The 22,041-nt window shown below is 39.1% G+C and overlaps 1 protein-coding gene across 1 annotated transcript in view; it reads left to right on the top strand.

Annotated features, from left to right (window-relative positions):
• The window catches only part of DENND5B (DENN domain containing 5B), a 181,963-nt gene that overhangs the window by 135,236 nt on the left and 24,686 nt on the right, over positions 1-22,041 (top strand). Inside the window, exons 8-12 of the mRNA XM_040642308.1 lie at positions 2,897-2,990; positions 7,218-7,349; positions 9,081-9,233; positions 10,521-10,599; positions 17,877-17,958. Of these exons, the coding sequence (XP_040498242.1) occupies positions 2,897-2,990; positions 7,218-7,349; positions 9,081-9,233; positions 10,521-10,599; positions 17,877-17,958 (540 nt within the window). The remainder of the gene's footprint in view (positions 1-2,896; positions 2,991-7,217; positions 7,350-9,080; positions 9,234-10,520; positions 10,600-17,876; positions 17,959-22,041) is intronic.

The following is a 22,041-nucleotide window of genomic DNA, read 5'->3' as shown; positions in this document are numbered from 1 at the left end:
GGGGGGGGGGGTTCCTGCTGAACTGACTTAGCAAGATTCTTGTTAAAAACTGGATTTTAAAAGGAAGTGCACAGAGGCAACTAGGAGAAGGTTCAGGAGCCTACCTGAAATTCGACCAAGCAAAGAATCTTTGTCAGTGTCTTAATATGCTTTTTTCTGGATCTTCTTTCTCAGTCACCCTAGTTCTCTTTGTATCCTTTTCACAATCTTCCTTTGATCCTTTGCTATTGGGACAGTTCCAAGGATTCTACTTCAAAGATCCATCACGAGGGCTTTGCACTTTTTGTCCCAATATAATTCTATTTTTCTTAACTGTTTTAAGAGGGACTACCTTTCTTGCTATCGTTTTTATCATAATTATTCAGTGTTCCTCTAAATAGCAGACTGAAATGAGATGATTCAGAAACTTGAAACCAAAGGCATGCATAAATTATTTTAAAAGCAACAAAAGAAGCCACATTCTCATTTTAAGCTTTTTGTAAATTGCATATTTTATTAAATAAAAAATTAAAAATAATGAACTGGCAGTAATACAATATGACTCTTCCTGAATGGCAAAAGCATAAATTCATTTTTTAAATTGTATATAGCTCTGTGCTGGCCAGGATATAGTCAAGAGTAGATATTCTTAGAAAAGTGTTATGAATATACATAGTCATGGGGATAAGAAGTCAAGATCTGAAAAATTTTTTTAAATAGTTTGATATAAAATAATATACGCTGATCAGAAAATTTAGAATATTTGAAAGTGATAGGGTAAATTTTAAAACACCCATAATGGCATCACCATGAGAGGTTAACATTTGCTGTTAGGCTCTTCCATTGCATGGATCCTGGTGTGCATATCCACACTTTTTTAAAGCAAGATTAGTGTATTATTTATACAGTGTTTTAGCTTGTTTTTTCATTCATTATTGTACCATGAACATTCTCCCATATTAATATTCCTAGCAACTTGATTTTTTTTTAATGACTGTATGAGATTTCATTATGTAGCACCCCCTACTGTTGAAGATTTAGGTTGTTTTGAGCACATTTACTTGATTCTGAGTAACTGTTGGTTGTAAGATCTGCTATTAACTCAAAAGCGTTTTGGAAATATTATACATTAAGCATGCATATGGAATAGAGACACATCCTAATTTCAGGAACAGTTAGAAACCAAAATGTGAGTCTTGGAATAAAGGAACAGAATTTGTTACTACATACCTGCTGTGAAGAACATCTGTAAACTAAATGTTGGACTGCATCTCTGATTATTTGGAGTGCATTTGTAGAAGGATCAGGTGATGTACAGACTGCCAATAAAACAGCTGATAGGGGCGCCTGGTTGGCGCAGTCAGTTAAGCATCCGACTCTTGGTTTCAGCTCAGGTCTTGATGTCAGGGTTGTGAGATCTAGCCCCGCACTGGGCTCTGTGCTCAGCGCAGAGTCTGTTTGAGATTCTCTCTCGAGCTCCCTCTGCCCCTGCCACTCGTGCTCTCTGCATCTCTCTCTCTCTCTCTCCCCCTCCCTCTCTCTCTCTCTCTCTCTCTCTCTCTCGTGCACGTGCTAAAATAAATAAATAAATAAATCTTAAAAAAAAAAAAAAAGAAAACCAAACAAACAGCTGACAGACATGATACCAGCCCTCCAAGAGTTTATAGTAGAGAGAATTTTGTAGGAAATAGTGATAAGTACTTACAACACACTGTGATAGGTAATAAAATTGGGGAGTGTAAGAGGGGTAGACAGTTTAGATTTGGAGTAATCGAAGGACACTTTCTGTGTGGCATTGAAGCTATCTGAAAGAAGAACAGAAATCAGGAGGAAACGTCATGGACAAAGGCTTGAAGGTGACAGAACTGACCGCATTGGAAATACTGACATAGTTGAAACTAGCTGGAGTTGTAAGGTAGTACTAAGTGTAGCAGAGAGTTTGGGTAAGCTAAGAACTGAATGATAGCCCTGGATATGGCAGTTAGGGATATAAATGGCTTCAAGAGCACTGCCAGGGAAGCTGATTGAGATAAACTGAAGATCCAGAGTAAACAAGTGGAGGCCTTACATGTCATGTTCTCTTTTTAAGAATTTTTTCGTGAGAGAATGAAACTTAACTATAACTGTAGAGGGTCAGGAGAGAGACCAGCATGCTTGTAAGCCGAAGGGAAATACTCAGTTGAGAGGGAACAATTGGAGATACAGAAAAAGAGATGACTAGTGCAGTGGGTTGAAGTCAAGAGAAAATTGGTCAGGGAGTTTCTTCCAGGTAGCAGAATTAGTTTTGAGGCATGGCCAATATATTTTATGCTTTGGGATTAAAAGAAAGATGAGGTGTCTGTGTGTATACGTCATTTCAGTAGAGGGCAGGAGGAAGGAGTCAAGGGTGGTCGTCAATTGAGGGGAGGCACTTGAGGATAAAGCGAAAGGTTTGAAACAGTTTTTGAGGGGAATGGGAGAGAGTTGATGAAGGTCAGGTAAAGTGATTCATGGGGAGTCATGACGGAAATCAAGAACTAATCCACATAAATAGGAGAATAGAAAAGTCAGAGGATGGTATTCATCCAGGGTTTGGGGCTCTGATGGACAATAAAGTGGAAAGGAGAGGATCATTATGAGGAGATACTGTGTATTTTTTAACCTCAGTTTTTTAAAAGTATTGATTGTAGTGACGGTTGCATGTTTCTGAATATAATAAAAACCACTAAATTGTATGCTTTAAATGAGTGAATTGTATGGTATTTAATTATATCGTAATAAAGCTGTTCTGTATTTAAAGAATTGATTGACAAATAAGTGGTCTTTTGTTTTAAAGAGTACATTTTTTCTATTTTAAAAATAAGTGATCACTTTTTTTGTTTGTTTGTTTCATTGTTTGTTTTACCCCGCACCTTCTTGGGCATGGCTCTTTTTCCAGTCGCTGGGTAAGCCGGAGTGCCACCGCACAGCGCAGGAAAGACCGCCTTCGCCAGCACTCGGAGCACATCGGATTGGACAACGACCTGCGGGAGGTATGTGGGCTGCCTTCCCAGGAAGCCTTGCTCAGCCCAGCACTTGTCGCTGTACAGGTTCTTCCGCATTCTTTTACAAAATGGCTCAGTTTTATTTTTAAATAGTAACCCTTTTGTACTGACTTACAGCAGAAAACGCCTCCTCCCCCCATTTTTGTAATTTTGATATACCGAAAATAAGGCTCTAAAACAAATCTCCCTGGGTACCACATCAAGTAAAGGCTAAGTTTAGGATAAATTTTTGGTCAATATGTCTCCTGTAGAGAAAAAAATATACAAGAAACAGATTTTTTTTAAGTTTCAAGCGTAATTTAAACTTAAAGATGTATTTGCTCGTGCTTTATCCTTGGCTTGCTGACACCATTTTTAACTGTTTAGAAATTATTTTTGGATTAAGATCCGTATGCTTTATTTGTACTACTTGAAAATAAAACCATAATTATACATTTGAATAATTTTAAGTAAGTTTTGATTATTGTGATCAAAGAAAAATGCATTCAGAAGATGTGTTAACTATTTTCTAAACTCAGATGTGTAGAAATGAAGTAGAAAACATTCCAAATATATATTGCTTTTTTGTTGAAATGTTCCTACGTTTATGATTTTAAACATTTCCTTAAAAACCGAAGCATAATCTGTGTAGTGCTTTTCTTTGTGCTACCATATTTTCTTCTCTCCCCTTTTGCTGTGACTTTATCATATGCATGCATGTTTTGCTTGTCTCTTTCTCCCCATCCTTTTCTTTTTTGCTTTTCTGTCATTGGCACTTCTCCATCCTCTTAGCCTTCCGGGGAACTTTTGGTCTGTCAGAACTCCATGGCATTCTGGGAGTGGGATCAGGGTCCACCTCCTCCTGCACGACTTCCTAAAAAATCCTTCTCTGAGTGCTGCCTGGTATGTTCTTTGCCTGAACGTGCTTTACAGATGTTCCTGAATCTTGTTTTCGGTGTTCCTTGAATTACCCACATGCGTGTGTGCACATAGCTCTAGAATGCCTCACATCACCTTGTGCCGTGAACTGTCAGCCTCTCCATTCTGCTCTCCACTTCCTCTTGTGTTTGGTACCTTTTCCTGGTGCTGTGTGCTAACACGAGTAATTCTGTACTGTAGGCAGGTAAAACCGATCACTTGAATTCCTAATTAGTGGTATTTTGGCAGGTAAGGGGAGGAGTTGCAGAGGGGCCAGAGACGTAGCACGTTGTTGTTCTTCCAAAGGAGAAATATATCAAATGGTCAAACTCCCTTTTATTTAAGCATTTTGCAGAAATAAATAATTCATCTTTGAACAGCTTTTCTTTTCTTTTCTTGCTGGGTGTTATCTCCATGGTGTTTTAATGAACCCTTCCTGATCTGTATTTTGGGGTTTTTTGTTGTTTTGGTTTGGGTTTTTTATTGTTTTTAGTTTAAAATTTATTTCCTGGGGCGCCTGGGTGGCACAGCGGTTAAGCGTCTGCCTTCGGCTCAGGGCGTGATCCCAGCGTGATGGGATCGAGCCCCACATCAGGCTCCTCCACTATGAGCCTGCTTCTTCCTCTCCCACTCCCCCTGCTTGTGTTCCCTCTCTCGCTGGCTGTCTCTATCTCTGTTGAATAAATAAATAAAATCTTTAAAAAATAAATAACTAAAATAAAATTTATTTTCTTTATTCATGATCTGTTTTTTATGTAGTCAGAATATCAGGTCATCAGTGTAGAATCTTACTTCTAAGAGGAACCTTTGAGTTCACCTTGTCCAACATTACATGAAGTCCAAGAGACTTGCCCAAAGTTAAATGGACACACAAAGGCAGAGCCGGGCCTATAGCCCAGGACTGCTGATAGCCAAACTGGTACTCTTCCCAGTAACCGTGTATATCAGGTTGCACTCAACAGTTCCTCACCTGAGGGCAAGAGTAACTTAGGACTCCTGGTTTATTGTTTTGGCTTTGACAGAAATGAAGAAGAGCATGGTAGAAATCTCAGAAGAAATCTGGGGTCACTTCCTTCTAGTAGTGAAACGTACCTTGTGAAAGGTTTCTCTTCTCCATTTTTCACCTTAAAATACACCTTTTCTTCCTGCTGCCACAAAGAAAATTACATTTTTATCATCACTTGTTTACTGTAAAGGCAAGTGCTCTATTTTTTGCAATATACAGAGGCAACATCACTTCTTAATGTGAGGATGGCCTCGTGCTGCCCCCTCCCCCCGAATGTTGCTCATTCCATGGCTTCAGCAGAGCTGCTCAGGAGGAGACTTGGCCCTATGGAGTTCTCTCTTGGCTAATAATTATACTGCCCCCATATGTGATTTGCTGTGTGCTTGGTAAATATGGCCAAAGGAGAGCCCCGTTCTAGCTTGTTTTCATTTATAAAATAGAACCATAAACTTTAACAATGCTTACATTTCTAGTCTAGTTATGGACTTAAAAATCTAATTATTCATATATTTCAGAAAAAAGAAATGTCAGGACCTGTTCCTAGCCTCTTGCCTTTGTTTCTCACTCTTCTAGCCATTGTGTTTCTTCCTAAGCTTAATTGGATCCTTACCTCTTCTTGAGAACTGAGTCCTAGTAGTTCTCTCTGCCTTTGCACAAGTCCTAAAGGTGGAGGAACTGAGGCTGGGGAGAAACAACCCCTTTAACATTTGACAGTTAACATTTGTTTTTACCAGCCTTTTATCTCTGATTTGTAATATTCCAAATAATATTTGTCTCGCCTGTAATGTTAGGAAATGCAGGTGTTATAATTCTCAAATAGGATCTCTGCCTTATATCTTCAGGTTTTTCTGAAACTCTTCATTCCCTGCTTTTTATTTATTTTAAAGTTAACCTTCAGGATGTTTTGGTAGACTTTATTATACTTAATTTCTCCAGGGGTGATAGTTGTCTTTCATTCTAAATTTTTCCTGGTTCTTTGATCCTCTAAAAGAGATTTGAAGCAGAAAGCTGCATACACAGATAGTATGGGAACTAAATTCTTGTAGCATTCATTTCTTAAAAATCTGTCCTTAAAATGATTGTACTGGAAAGGAAACATTATTTTATTTATGTAGTAGCAGGTAAACTGATCAGTTGAATCCCTAATCAGTGGGATTTTTTAGAAATTTGTACAAGATTTAGCAGATTATTTTTCTTCCAAACGGAAAATATTGTAAATGTACAAACTCCCTTTTATTTAAAGAATGTAAAGGATTTTACACATTTTCCCTTGTAATATCAAATTTTTCCCTTAGGATAGTAAAGATAGATTTCACATATGTGCCTGTGGGAGGATGTGCTGGCTCACCATCTCTCTCTCCCTTCAACAAATTGCTAGTTTTACTATATAAGTTGGAGTAGTTATTCTCTAAATATGGCCCTAAGACACTTGGACTTTTTGGAGATTCTGCCGTGTGGTCCTGATGCAGACATAAGGTATCCGGATGAGCTTTTGCAGGTGGCACAGCAAGAAGAGAGACAATAGGTATCCTGTGGTAATCACCTGTATTGATTTTTTTTTTCTTGGACATTCACTAACTAAAGCTCAAGAGCAGTGGACTGGGTTTCTGAGTTTCTGGGCTTCTCTCTGAGCCATCACTATCTCTGAAAGTAATACAGTGTCCCCACTTTCTGTTGATGGTGGAACAAGGCAAGAGAGGGAATGTAGCAAACATGTTCAGAGTGAGTTCGTAGTCTTTCTTGTGAGGTAGGGGGGCATGCTTTATGCCCTTTTTACAAATAAGCAAATATGCCTGAATTTATAGATTCAGATTCTAGAGCTCCTGATTTTACTGTTGTGACTTGATTAGAGCAAAAGATTGGTTTGGAGAGTGTTGTCTAAGAGGCTAGAAGTATGTTAAGTCTCATGATATGTGGGGCGAAGAGGAAACCACTGATCTGAGAATCACTGGGTTCTTGCAGAACCTTGGACTGGTAATCCAAATTTTTTTCATCCCTATCATGATCCTGACTAATTACAACCTTGGGTATGCCCAATAAAAAGATTAAACTAGGTGAGCTCCGTCTTATTGTGATTGTGTTTTAACCTGACACGATTTCTGTTGCCCTCATTTTCACAGGAGTTAACAATTGGGGGGTGGGGGAATACGAATGTCCTCTGCCTATTGGTGGCACTAAAACTTGAATTGCTACTGCATGGGTACGTTTACAGCCTTTTCCGCATCTTATTTTTCCTCACTTGTTTGTGTAATGTTAAGAAAGTCAGAAGAGTATCTGATGTTTATGTATTAAAAATACTCTTTAATTTTTAGAAATATATGCAAGAGGCACGGAGTTTAGGAAAAAACCTGAGGCAACCCAAATTGTCAGACCTCTCTCCTGCAGTGATTGCACAGACCAACTGCAAATTTGTAGAAGGCTTATTAAAAGAATGTAGAATGAAGGTACGTATTACTCACTGCCATTTGAGCCTGTAGCTGTCCTAGAAGAAAACTTTTACTGGGGCGTAAACCTCATGTACTCTTTACTGAGCTCATGAGCTTTCGTGGGTTCTCCATTGCCCACAGAATCAGTGACATGGGAGCCCTGCACAGTGTTTCTCGCCTTTTCAGCCATTGCCGTCTTCTCTGAAACATGAACAGATACTAAGACAGTCAAAAGTTGGGGGGCACCTGGCAGACTTAGTTGGTAGAGCATGTGACTCTTTGGGATTTGGGGTTTTTTTTTTCCATTTGTTTTGTTTTGTTTTTTTAGAGAGAGATTGAGCGTTGAGGGGAAGGGCAGAGGGAAAGAATCCTCAAGCAGACTTCTCACTGAACGCAGAGCCCAAGGGGGGCTTGATCTCATGACCCTGAGATCCTTACCTGAGTTGAAATCAAGAGTTGGACACTTAACTGACTGAGCCACCTAGGTACCCGGAGCATGCGACTCTTAATCTCAGGGTCATGAGTTTGAGCCCCACATTAGATGTGGAGCCTACTTTAAAAAAAAAAAAAAAAGTTGTGCAGGAATGTGGTCATTTTATATGAAAGGCAGCACATTTTTTGTATAGAACTTTGTCCTTGTCTATTCATGTATGTATACCTATAAGGAAGAAGACCTTAGCTATTATTGTAGGTTTGTATATATTACATACTAGTCTCTTTCAGATATCGTGTTTATCAAAGGTAGTAATACAGATTGACAAAATTCAGGACATTATTTTGGCCAGTAATTTCATTCTTTTATTTGACAGTCATTTCTTGAGTACCTTCTGTGTATATTCAGTAAATGCACTTATTTTCAGCATCAGCATACAGTGTTGAATCAGAGAGACACAGTCCCCACGTAAAGGAACTAGATTCTCTCTCACTTTACATTTTATGAGTGTAGCTAAGACTGCTGTAAATTACTTACTTGAAACTGATTTCCATTTCCCTTCCTTTTCTGGTGCATACTGGTGAGCAGAGAGACAAGATAAAAGGAAAAGAGGAAGTAAAAAGAGGCCCAGTTCACTCACAGATTAGGGAGTTCTGAAAAAATTTAGAGCTGCCTGTTTATATTGTGGTTTTGCCTAAGTACAATCAGAACTAACTGCAGATATCTTCAGTATGCCAAGATGCAGGGGCAGTGGAGGGTTAGTTGTGGTGGCAGGATGGGTTCAGATTCTTACAGTACATTTTCTGGATCTGGTGTAATTCCCCAGTGTTACTCAAGTTAGTAATCTGAAAATTGTCAATTATAAGTGTTTACATGGGGATACTTTTAGTATTGTGGGGAGGCAAAAATAGGTAGGTAGGTAGGTAGTAGGTAGATAGATAAAATAGTATCATAATCTCCCTCTAGTGACCCCCTATTTATCTGACAAAATACTAAAAGTATATGTGATATTACTGCAGTTAGTTGACCACAGAGATTAAGACACTTTTCCCAAAGTGATTAACAGTCTACAATTAGAAGTATAATGAAGGGGGGGGGACGCATGCCTGGCTCAGTTTGTGGAGCATGTGACATTTGATCTTGGGGTTGTGGTTTCGAGCCCCACGTTAGGTGTAGAGATTATTTAAAAATAAAATCTTAAAAGATATATATATATATATAATGAAGGGAACCCAGGTCTCTGATCTAGTAGTTGACTTGTTGGTCTTTGGCTTCGTTGCTGGGGTAACACTTGTGACCGCACATGATGCTTTCAGACAAAACGCATGTTGGTGGAGAAGATGGGACACGAAGCAGTGGAACTGGGCCATGGAGAAGCAAACATAACCGGCTTGGAGGAGAACACCTTGATCGCCAGCCTCTGTGACCTACTGGAAAGGATATGGAGTCACGGCTTGCAGATCAAGCAGGTAATAGTCTCAGGAGGCCCTGGGGACATGGTTGGCTAGGAACCCTAAGAGAAATGTAACAAGGAGGGACACCTCGGTGGCTCAGTCAGTTGAGCTTCAGACTCTTGATTTCAGGTCACAATCTCAGGGTCATGAGATCGAGCCCCACATCAGTCTCTGTGCTCAGTACAGAGTCAGCTTGAGTTCTCTCTCCGTCTCCCTCTGCCCCTCCCACTCACGCTCTCTCTGACCCCCTCTAAAATAAATAAATAAATTTAAAAAAAAAATGAACAAGGAGAAAAAGATATAAAAATTAAAGGATATGTTCCTTTGTCACAGGATGATTAGAAATGCACCACAGGCTTTTTAATTCCAGAAAAAGAAAATAAAACCCATGATTAAGAGTGGTTTGGGGCTCTTTCCTGGTAAACAGGAAAGGATAAAACAGCACATTTACTGCAGAGGTTATATCCCGTTGAGTCCATTAAGTGTCCGCTTTTGTCACTGTCCAGGAAAAAAAACTCTTAGCCAGCTTTAACAGTTCTTTACCATTTTAAGTTATATAGTTATTCAGGGTGGAAAAAATCAAATGGTTTCTTTGCTTTTGTCCCTCTTATCTTCTGTTCTGATTTTTTTTCTCTTGTGGACATGTTCTTTCTTCCTCCCCTTTTCTCTTTCTCCTCTGGCTCCAGTTTTCTTCCCTAGCTGCCATTCCATACATCCAAACATATTTTGCCTATGGATGTACACAAATACATTCTGCACTGCTGGAGCCTTTTAATTCTGTCGTTACTAGTGTGGCCAGTGTAGACAGTCCTAATTACATACAACTAAGTAACAGCCGAGAGGGCGCCTGGGTGGCTCAGTCGTTAAGCGTCTGCCTTCGGCTCAGGGCGTGATCCTGGTGTTCTGGGATCAAGCCCCGCATCAGGCTACTCCGCTGGGAGCCTGCTTCTTCCTCTCCCACTCCCCCAGCTTGTGTTCCCTCTCGCTGTCTCTCTCTCTGTCAAATAAATAAATAAATCTTTAAAAAAAAAAAAAAGTAACAGCCGAGCTGAAGTCGGAAATCTCCATGCTTGTACTTCTGACCTTTTGTTTAGCTGCCCTTCCTGGGCTGTTGCTAATCTTTTCTTCGGTGAGGCAAAGGATTACCCTCATTTCACATGGAGTGAGTTGCTAAGAATGGATGAGCTTGGATCTCCAAACTTCAGAGTGACCATTTCAATGGGAATGGTTTTGATGAGAAATTATTTTTTGATTAATTATTTCTTACAAAATGAAAACCGTTTTTATACCTTGTAATTTCAGGGGAAGTCAGCTTTGTGGTCACATTTAATTCAGTTTCAGGACAGAGAAGAGAAGCAAGAGCACCTTGCAGAATCGCCAGGTGAGAGTTCGTTGGTTTGATTGTTTCTACAGAACTGGCAACATTAGACTGTATGGAAGAATCAGTACCATATGGCTTTGTCTTCACCTCTCTCTCAGGCTGAAACTTCTTGCCAGTAATGGGATAAAGTAGAAGAAGCAAATTACTTACTAGCTGTGAGATCTGAGAAAAGTCACTTGACCTTTCTGATCTTCAGCTTCCTCATCCATAAGACAGGGAAAATAATGTTAAGCTATGTAAGACTATAATGTTGATTAAGTAAGATAACATGTGGAAACCCCTAATGAATTGTGAAGGATCATACACGTATACCTTACTCTTGCCAGTGTTAGGGTATAGTGTACACTGTTGGGTTTTTTTTCTTAAGTTTTAAAACCATCATTAATAATCTTTCACAGAAAAAATGTGTATATATGTCTCAGAAGTCTTCAGGAATGAAATTTCTTCAATTTATAGCAAGACATCACATGTTAGAAGTGTGATTGTACTTTAGCTAATTAGAGTTATGTAGGGTTCCTAGATGTTCTGCCTTCTATGTATTTTTCTTGAAGTAAAATAACCATCTATTTCACTAAAAGTAGTAGTAATGGTGGAAAGCTAGTAGATATAAAATGTTTTATACTTAATCAGCTATTTGGGAACCTTTTCTAAAATTATGGATTATTTTAGACATAAGAAATATAAAAAAAAATATTTTAAAAAACTCATAAGCCAACCACCAGCTTAAGAACGCATTGCAAATATGATTGAAGCATACCGTAGTTCCATTCCCTCATTGCAGTACTACCCCAAAGGTGGTGATTACTGTTGGAAACCTAGTTTTTACTAGGTTTTTACTAGTTTTTACTAGTATTTACTGAGACAGGGAGGAATATGAATATGATACTGCATTAACCTGGAGCTCCGCTAAATAGAATGTCAAGGTTCTGATGTCCCAAGATGTAACTATATTTGTAAAGATTGACATCTAGTTTAAAAGCCTTCTCTTGTATCCATCTCCTTTGCCCCTTTTTCTGTTGAGAAAAGTAAAAATGCATTGGCGTATGCCCTGAAACTATCTCTAACACTTACCTGTGTTCATAGAAAATTTAGCTGTTCAGATCATAAGACAATAACCAAGATAGCTTACCCTAATTAGAAAAAATAAATTCCTAGGAAGAAGTAGCCATTTGTAGGATGAAACGTCGGAAAACCAAGCTAAGGCAGGAAGATGGAAGCATTTGGCTCTTTTGCCAAATGAGGCATGCAAGAATGTCCAGCTGTTAGAGCAAGTAGCTGCCGGGCAACACCAGCAGCTTCATGGCTCTGGCTGGTCAGATGTTGGGTGGTTGAGGTGGCGACCAGAGACTCAGCTGTTTGCAATGGCCTTTTATTAGTCAGTGGTGCCAGCAAAACTCTGAAGTCAAGGCTAAGAAGTATCAAATGTGTCAAAGCCTCATGCAGTCACTATTTGTGCTACACTGTCAAGTGTTGATGAAGGGCTAGTGAGAATACAGTGAACACACAAAGTATGAACATAGGCTAAATATTTTACCGATCCTAAATAGGATTAATATAAGCCATGGAGCTTTCGAAATCAAATTTACTGTCTCTTAGGAAGGGTGGATTTTATTATAAATATTGCTCTAACACTTCTGATGATTCAGCCCACGAAGTTAGGATTTTAAAATATGACAGTGTGAAATATATGTAAAAACATTAGCTTAAAAATAAAATAGCTCATTATTGAGAAGCAGTGTGTTCTAATTATATAGAAATTAGCAGTTTATTGACTTTCTGCTTTTAAATCTGGGTGGGTTTTTTTTCCCCAGAAAAACTACTTCTGTTTACCAACTGTTAAGCATCCTAATTAATGGCAGTAAACAGTCTGCATTTTCATATTAAGGAGAGATCTCTGTGTACTTAGAAATTCACAGTAGGTTTGAACACTGCTGTTACTAGCATTGAGCCAGGATAAGACTCCATGATAGATCATTACTATTCCTTCCGAAGCAACACGAAACAGGAGTCAGAGATATTTTAAGGGTTGTAGAAGAATGGAAAAAGTCTGTCTTATCGAGAAGACTATAGCAGGGATGATTATCTTAATTTTTTTTAAACAGACTTTTTTAGAGCAGTTTTAGGTTCACGGCAACATTGAGCAGACAGTACAAAGATTTCCCGTATACTCTCTACCTCCACATAATGCATAGCCTCCCTCATTATCAGCATCCCCTACCGGAGTGGTACATTTCTTATAGTTGATAAACCTACGTTGACACATCACCACCCGGAGTCCACAATTTACATTAGGGTTCATTCTTGGTGTTGTACCTTCTGTGGGTGTAAACAAATGTGTAGTGACATGGATTCACCATTATAGTATCAGATAGTGTAGTTTTGCCACCGTAATAATATTCTCTGTGCTCCACTAATTTATCCTTCTCTTTCCCCTAACCGCTGACAACCGCTGGCCTTTTTACTGGCTCTATCTATAGTTTTGCCGTTTCCAGAATATCATATAGTTAAGAGTCATGTAGGATGTCGCCTTTTCGGATTGGCTTCTCTCACTTAGTAATATGCATTTAAGTTTCCTCCATGTCTTTCAGGCTGTCTTAATTTTGACCCAGTCAAATTTTGACCAAGTCACTGCACCTAGTAGTTCGAAGTCCTATTACAGAGACAGGATCTCAGAATGCAATTGATCCTAGAAAGAAGACTGTTCTTGACATATTACCCAAAAGTTTCCACCTTTAAAAATGTTGGCCAGCTTAGACATAGGTGGTGTTCTTATACCTTGCATCTTTGGACAAGCTTCCACTAAACTTTAAATGGATTTTTAAATCAGTTGACGAGTGGAGTAGGATGTCGGGGGGGGGGGGTGGAAATACTGCTTTTAAATGGTTATTCTGGGTCTAGCCCAAGAATTTTGAGACACTCTTCAATTATCTTCATCAAAATTTTTCTATAGAGGGGTGCCTATGTGGATCAGTCAGTTCAGCATCTACCTTCAGCTCGGGTCATGATCTCCGGGCCTGGGATCGAGCCCCGAGTCCCTGCTAAGCAAGGAGTCTGCTTCTCCCTCTCCCATTACCCCTCCTCCCCACCCCCGCTCATGCGCTCACTTGCACGCATGCTCTCTCTGTCTCTTAAATAAATAAAATCTTAATTTTTTTTTTCCATTGGGGCACGTAGCAGTCAGAGCATGCAGCTCTTGATCTCAGGGTCATGAGTTCAAGCCCCACGTCGGGTGTAGAACTCACTTAAAAAAAGTTTTTCTTCACTTACTTGCCTATAAACTGTAGATGGTTCTATAAAAACAATGTGTACAATCTCTGTGCTCTACAAATTTGCTGCCTGTGTAGCAGCTTTGATTCAGGCACATACACAAAAGGAATTTCTGTGGCCAAATATTAAATCCACAAGTCTTTATGTTGAAGGAGAAAGTGCCCGTTACATTTGAGTATGTTGAAATAAGAAATAGGAATATATGTATACATTTAAATCATGTATAAATTTCTCTTCTGGAGTCGACTTGATGGAAACCTTCTTAGAGTTTAGATCTCTAGGTGAAATGTGTGGCTTTACTCATTAACTGCTTTCTGCTCACAGGCTTCAGAACTGTTCCCTCCAAAGTCACTAATAAATTACTGTTACTGGTTTCCCGGGGCTGCCGTAATGAAGTACCACAAACTGGGTGGCTTACACAACAGAAATTTATTGTCTCACAGTTCTGGAGGCTAGAAGTCCAAAATCAAGGTATCAGCGGGGGTGGTCCCTTCTGAGGGTTGTGAAGGAGAATCTGTCCCAGGCTCCCCTCCTAGCTTCTGGTCATCACAGAAATTTCTTGGCCTTTAAATGGCATATTCCATGTGTCTTTACATCACCTTTTCTCTGCTCATGTCTGTCTTTGTATCCAAATTTCCCTTTTATAAGGTCATCCACCAGTCACATTGGATTATGGCACACCCTAATGACCTCATCTTAACTTGATCATCTACAAAGACCCTGTTTCCAAATAAGGTCAAATTCATAGGTCCTGGGAGATGGAACTTCTACATCTTCTTGGGGGACATAATTCAAACCATAATATAACTACTATTGCCTACCTCCCGTGTCATCCTTCAGCTATCTGATTAGCAGATTATTCATAAATCTTTTTCCAACCCTAGTTCTTACACATCCATCCTGACAGCCCACTGGGACCTCAGACTCAGCATATCTGAAAACAAACCAGTTATCTCAGCACCTCTCCCTCTGTCCCTATTAGGCTTTTCTCCCTTCTCTCCATATTATTTAATGGCATCAGTCCTCTTCTCTCCATCAAGCTTAGAAGCCAGATGTCATCTGTAATATAACAGAAAGCCCAGTGGACATGACATCAGAACACTCTGCCCCTTTTGATGAATGTGTACAGTTGGGTGGGTTTCTTGACCTCTTTGAGCCTCAGTTTCTTCATTTGCAACAAGATTAACAGATCCAAAGGAAAGTCATAATTCAATGAGATAATCTTTATTAAATCATTTTATACTCATACTTAATATTGTTTTTGACTCTTGAGTCTTGCTCACTTTCTACATCAAGTCATTAGGTTCTGTGGTTTTTTCCACTGCATATTTCTCTTCATTCTCCCTGGCTGTCACGGTCTTAGTTCATCCATAAGCTGGCCTTTGAAAAAGCTTCTAGCTCATCTCCCTTATTTCTCTTAAACCATTGTATTGTCACTATAGTTAACTAACTAAAAAAGCATTCAGGAGCATAGCATTCTTTTCAGAATCCTTCCTGCCATCCTAGGAGTTTTGCAGATTTCTAATTTGTCATTTAAGTCTCCGCCATGTGGCCCTAAATAGTCTCATCTTCCTCCGTGAATATTTGTTGAGCATGTATGTGGTGTGGGGCCTCCACCAGGCCCTGTAGGTATTCTAAGGAAAGGATAGGACTGAGCCTCATGAGGCATATAGTTTAACAGTAATAGAAATGTTAAGTTAAGTTTATATTAGGTGTTCAGTTTCACAGGTCCTGTTGGAGGGAGGGAGCAACATCTAACAGTGTACCTTGGGAAGAGAGAATATTCAGGAAAGATTCCACAAAGAGACAAAGTTAAAGCCAAGTTTCATTTTGTTTTATTTATTGAGAACTTACTTTGTGCCAGGCAGTATTCTAAGTGTTTTACATCTACTTGAATAAGGTAGTGTTGCTGCTGACCCCAATCTGCAGATGAGGAAACAGACCATGGAGAGGTTAAATTACCCAAAGTCAGTGAGCTGTTAAGTTCTCTGTAGGGTTGGAGAAAGCCATGTTCTTAACTATTAAGCTAGAGTGCTCTCAGTCTAAAATGCTAAATAGGCTGTAAACAAGGAGAAAGATACAGAAGTGTTAAAGGGTGAGCTAAAGACTTTAACAAATTGCATGGAGACATAAAAAAGTACATCATATGGGGGCGCCTGAGTGGCTCAGTCGGTTAAGCATCTGCCTTCGGACTCAGGTCATGATCCCAGGGTCCTGGGATCGAGTCCCACGTTGGGCTCCCTGCTCAGCAGGGAGCCTGCTTCTCCCTCTCCTGCTCCCCATGCTTATGTTTTCTCTCTCTGTCAAATAAATAAATAAAATCTTTTTTAAAAATGTTTAAAAACAAATGTTTTTTAAAATACATCATATATTTAAGAAGCATTGATCAGCGAAGAATGAAGAAAACAGAGTTCCAGAATAGAATGCCCAAAAAGTGCTGAGGCCTGTGAATGCTCTTACTGTGGATTCTGCTACTCTTTAAGTATCAGGCTCCTCTTTTATTAAGCCTCTTGCCTGCTCTCTGCTTCTGGAGGCATGATTCTCTCTTGTTGTCATGTCTCCCTCTAGCCAAGTTGCTGATTATGGTTTCAGTTCCTTTCTCCTGCCTCATGATCTTTTTTTTTTCCCCCTCTTTTCAGTCCATTTCTTAACACTGGTGTGGCCCTCTTTCATGCTATCAAATCATCTGGAGTTCTAGAAGCGTTCTCTGAACAATTTCACTTTCTCCCCAAAAAGAGAAGTGTGCTTTCATTAACAACACACTGAAATGGTGAGAGTCTCAGACAGGAAGACTAACATAGCACATTCCCTGCAAGTCACTGGAACAGTTTCCTTGGTGTCTGTTACCTCCTGGGTATCGAGATAAAGCAGTATTTTTAGTGACCCATTGACAACTCCATCCAAAACTGCCATGACAAATGGCCTATTTATCACCCACCTGGTGTGAAAGGCCCTCAAAAGAACTGCCTTTAGGTTGGCCTCGCCACAGTCTCTTTGTCCTGGCAGCCCTGTCAGTGCTCATTCATACCTGCCAAGTATCAGCTCAGCCACTTTGACCAGGTGCTGAAAAATGCAGATCCTAAGACAACAGAATGTTCAGTCGGAGCTTCACATCTATCTGTGTGTTTCTGCACTGTACCCTAGCCTCTCCAAAGTAGAATGGATCTAAAAACTGAGAACATGTAGGTTTAATATACAATAAAACCCACATCTTAAATTCTAATGTTATCAATGTATTTGCTAAGTGTGATGTTACAATTTAGTTTTCATTTACAGATAGGAAAATGGAGATAAAGAAAGGGCACAGAACTCCACTGCATCCCATTTAAAGTGAGATTGAGCACTCCCAACTGCAATTCGTTAGCCAACAATTGATTGCTTAGCTATGGCTATTTAAGGGAACAATCTTTCCTCCTTTTATAAACGTTAACCACTCAGGCTCCAAAGATAATGACTCACAGACATTTTACTTCTAAATGTCCATTTAGATTACTCACTTTGCATGATATACTGTACTTTGGATCCTGAACTTTGAAGTAGAAACTTACCAGACTAGAGAGCCCAGATGCTTAGATTTTCCATTTTAAACACTCTTTCACAGTATAAAGAAATTATGTGATTGCAATTCATGAGCCCAGAGATAATTCACATACTTAGTAGCTTAATTTATAGACACTGCTTTCTTGTAGTTATCCAGAGCTATTGGAATAAATAAGTTTAGAAAATGACTGGTCCTCATGGCCAAAATTTGCACACATTGCATTATTTGCTAAATGGGCTTTTATGATTCATTTTAAATTTCCAAGTGCAGCCCCAGATTAATTAGAAAGGAAATAGCTGTTTTACTGTATTAATAAAGTAGCAACATTCCGGGAAAAAAATTTTGATATTTTCCATTGTCTTCAAAATTTGTTCTTATCAAAGTAATTTGAAAGTATTTATTTATAGAATGTGAACCATGTAGATTTTTTTATTTTTCTAATACTTTGCTGATATTTTTTTTTACATAGTTGCCCTTGGACCAGAAAGAAGAAAATCTGACTCAGGAGTTATGTTGCCAACACTCAGGGTCTCTCTTATCCAAGACATGAGGTATATATGCTAGCATTTGATGATAACTATCAAATATTTATGGCTTTCACTTATATTGCTCAAATAATTATGGCTTTGTGTATTATTCGCTTATGTATTCCGAGGAAAACATTTTTTATAATCTTGCTTATTTTTCTTTTATACTATTATTTTTTTCCTGACATTAAATTCAAAGGGAAAATGCAACTGAGAAGAGTTTTAAAGTAGCTAAATTATTTTGTAATTTCTTTGTTCAGTTTTTAAAACCTCCTTAAATACCTGCTGCCTACAGACACAGACCAAAAAAATCTGCAAATAATGACAAGTTACTTGGCAGAGAAACTGCTGTTAGGTAGGTTTAATTGGAAGCAAATGCAAATCTAAGAATTCTCAGTTGCAATTACTGGTCTTAGAAATCATTAGAAAGCATTGAGATATCTAAAATAGATTTATTGAATGAGGAAGACAGAGGCTCTTTTGTTTTAAACATTTTAGGTACAACACTAAGCTCTTAAAATATGTAGGTTTAAAATCAATGTTATAACATTAGAACACTTAACTTTCGTCTTATGGCTTATTGCTTTCTTAATATTAATTATAGATGTTTATTTGATTTGTCAGATATTTGCAACTGAAAAGCATAGCTCTTAAGAGTGGCAGCTTAGTGCAGTGGTAGCGCATCCTGGCTTTACTGCTTGAACTGTGTGATTTGAGGCAATTTTTGTAACTTGTCTGTGCCTCAATTTTTCCGTCTCTGAAATGGAGATATCTCAAAACCGTTCTCTATCTTATAGGATTGTTACGAGAATGAAATGAGTTAGTCCACTACTACAAAAAGTTTTAAGAAGTACTTGGCTCATAGTAAGGTTCAATAAATGTTAGTTTTTGTTATCTGAGTCAATTTATATATTTATATCTTCAGTGTCTTTATTCCTTGCTAGACAAAATACAGTTGTTCTCAAGGAGCCGTAGGACTCCTTTTGATGGCCAGCGTGAGAAGAATAGTTGTAACTATGAGGGAAAAATGATCTCCAGCTCTCTTAATGAAAAAATAAAACCACATGTGTTCTACAGTGATTTCAGAGTAGAACCAGACTTCTGAAACCTAATTAGGAGATGGTCACATCACGTAACGCTATCCTACTGCTTCCAGTTTCCTGTTTATTTACTCGTATCTCCTTCATGTTGTTGTTCTTTGGGGAGAGGGATGTCCTGCTTACGTAGACTCCCTTTACCTCGTAAGAGACAGTATAGCTTCCTACTCAAGACCTCGGGCTCTGGAACCAGCCACAGAGGCTGCTGTTTCAGTTCTGCCATGTGCTAGCTCTGGAGCCCCAGACAATTACTTACATGCCAGTTTCCTTACCTGTAAAATGGGATAGTAACAGTCTTTCTCTCAAAGTGTTGGTGTAAAGAGTCAATGAGGGGTGCCTGGGTGGCTCAGTTGGTTAAGTGTCTGACTCTTGGTTTCCGCTCAGGTCATGATTTCAGGGTTGTGAGATTGAGCCCCGTGTCGGGGCTCAGTGTGGAGTCTGCTTGTCCCTCTCCCTCCCCCTTTGCTCCTCCCCTGGCCTGAGCACATGCACACTCTCTCTCTCTCTCAGTCTCTCTCTCTCTAAAGTAAACAAATAAATCTTCAAAAAAATAAAATAAAATACAAAGATTCAGTGAGGTAATAAATGTGAAGGACCCAAAATAGGCCTGGAAACAAATGTGTGTATACCTACTCACACATGTATATACGTATATATTTATTTCTGTTTCCACCTTTACTTATATATATGTATATTTTTTTACATACCACACAGACAATTATTTTATTATTTTTTTAAGATTTTATTTATTTGAGAGAGAGAGATAGCAAGAAAGATCGTGAGCAGAGGGGAGAGGGAGAAGCAGGCTCCCCACAAAGCAGGGAGCCTGACACAAGGCTCAATCCCAGGACCCTGGGATCATGACCTGAGCCAAAGGCAGACGCTTAACTGACTGAGCCACCCAGGTGCCCCAGACAATTCTTTTTAAACCATGAATTCATAATGGTATCTAGGATTCCAATTCAACACCATAGGGATCATTCTAGCCTTCTCTCTTATTTGTAATTTCTCTAATCCATGAGAAACTTGGCTTTCATTATCTACAATATATTTACTTATTTGTGCAATCCTAGTATACCCACAGTAGTTTCAGAATTACTAACCTATACCCCTGGAAGAAGCTGAAGCAAGTTTACTAAGTAAGCATAGTGCTTGTATACCTCTCTAGTGATTTTGTCTTTAGCCTTTCAGCATCCAGTCAAAATACTGGTTTCCAAAATTAAGATTTGTTCTTTTTTTCTCCCCTCCCTTCAGTGTGGTTATATTATTCATTTGTAATACAGTTAAGTTCATTTGTTAATCTGTATTCCATTTTTGGTTCTCCTTACATTCTGGTCATTTTTGTTTTTAATGTATATGCAGTAAAATTCATACTTTCTTGGTGTGTAGTTCTATGCACTTTTACAAATACAAAGTCATGATACAGAATAGTTATATCACCCCAAAATTCCCCTGTGCTATTTCTATTGAGTCATTCCCTCCCCCCTGCCTCTGTTTCCTGCCCCTGTTAATCACGGATATATTTCCAAGCTCTTTCCACTGAGAGGGCCTAAAAGTAGTAAGCCCCAAAATGGCAATGAGTACGCCCAGCACCCACATACTGGTTTCTAAATACCATCCTCCAATGAAAGAATTCAGGGATCCCTAGAGAAGTGATTGATTCCAGGACTGGGGAATGGAGAACACAGGATGAACGTAGTGAATCTTCATTTTCAAAAAGTATCTCCCCCAAGAATTTATTAATTAAAAGGCAAAAATAAGCTTAGAGTAGAGAAACTCAGCAGGCACCGCCTTAACCAAGTACTCAAGATTAACATCACTAGTAGTTAAAACATGACATCATGTACTCCCTGATGTGATAGACCAAAAAGACTACAACTTGTGCAGTATTCTTGTCATAAATGCATAACTGCAATCTAACCATGGGAATACATCAGAAATATCCAAACTGAGGGACATTCTACAAAATAATTGACTAATACTCTTCAAAAATATCAATGTCCTGAAAAACGGGGAAAGGCTAGGAAACTGTTATGGATTAGAGAAGACTAAAACGACAACAAAATGCAGTATGGGATCCTGAATTAGATTCTGGAACAGAAAAAGGACATAAGGGGGAAAACTGGTGAAATCAGTCTGTAGTTCAGTTGATAGTATTGTACCAACATTCATGTCTTATTTTGGTTATATCGATGTTAACCTTATGGGAAGCTGGGAATACAGGAACTCTCTACAGTATTTTTACAATATTTTCGTGAGGCTAATTATTTAAAAATAAAGCATATATTGTTTGTAGTGTGTGTGTTTAAACCAGGTCTGGTTCAAAGGAAATGTATAGGGGCTGTTATTATAGACAGGCAGGCATAGGTAACTTATCATACCTAACATACGGGTTCAGTTCCTGGCACAACTGCTGCTCACCTATTCCACTGAATGTTTGATCAATGAACTGTCACCTCTCTAGTCTAAGCCCTATAACTTCTCACCTGGATTACATCACGGTCCCCATATTTCATTGCTTGCCCTACTGTAATTCATCTTCCCCATAGGTAATACGGTAATCTTAGAATAAAATCCAAATCCCTTGGGATGCCTGGGTGGCTCAGATGGTTAAGTGTCTGCCTTCGGCTCAGGTCATGATCCCAGGGTCCTGGGATGAAGTCCCGCATCAGGCTCCCTGCTCAGTGGGGAGCCTGCTTCTCTCTCTCCTTTTGCCCCTCCCCCTGCTTGTACGCACTCTCTTCCTCTCTCTTTCTCTCTCTCTCAAATAAAATCTTAAAAAAAAAAAAAAAAAGCAAATCCCTTGCCCTGGTTGGCAGAGCCTACTTGATTTGACGGCGTTATCTTCCACCATTCTCCCTCATACTACTTCTTTGGTGCCTCCAACATGCCTTCCTTGCTTCCTGCCCTGGAGCCTTTTTCTACTTACTCCCTTCACCTGATAGTTCCGATACCTGCCCCAGAAGAATTTCCACAGGCCAACCTCCATCTTGTCATTTTGCATCTTAGT

Source organism: Ursus maritimus, unplaced genomic scaffold (assembly GCF_017311325.1).
Source record: "Ursus maritimus isolate PB19 unplaced genomic scaffold, ASM1731132v1 scaffold_26, whole genome shotgun sequence".
NCBI classification, from domain to species: domain Eukaryota; kingdom Metazoa; phylum Chordata; class Mammalia; order Carnivora; family Ursidae; genus Ursus; species Ursus maritimus.
The sequence above is the reverse complement of the archived record's forward strand: the minus strand, read 5'-3'. Positions and strand labels throughout refer to the sequence as shown.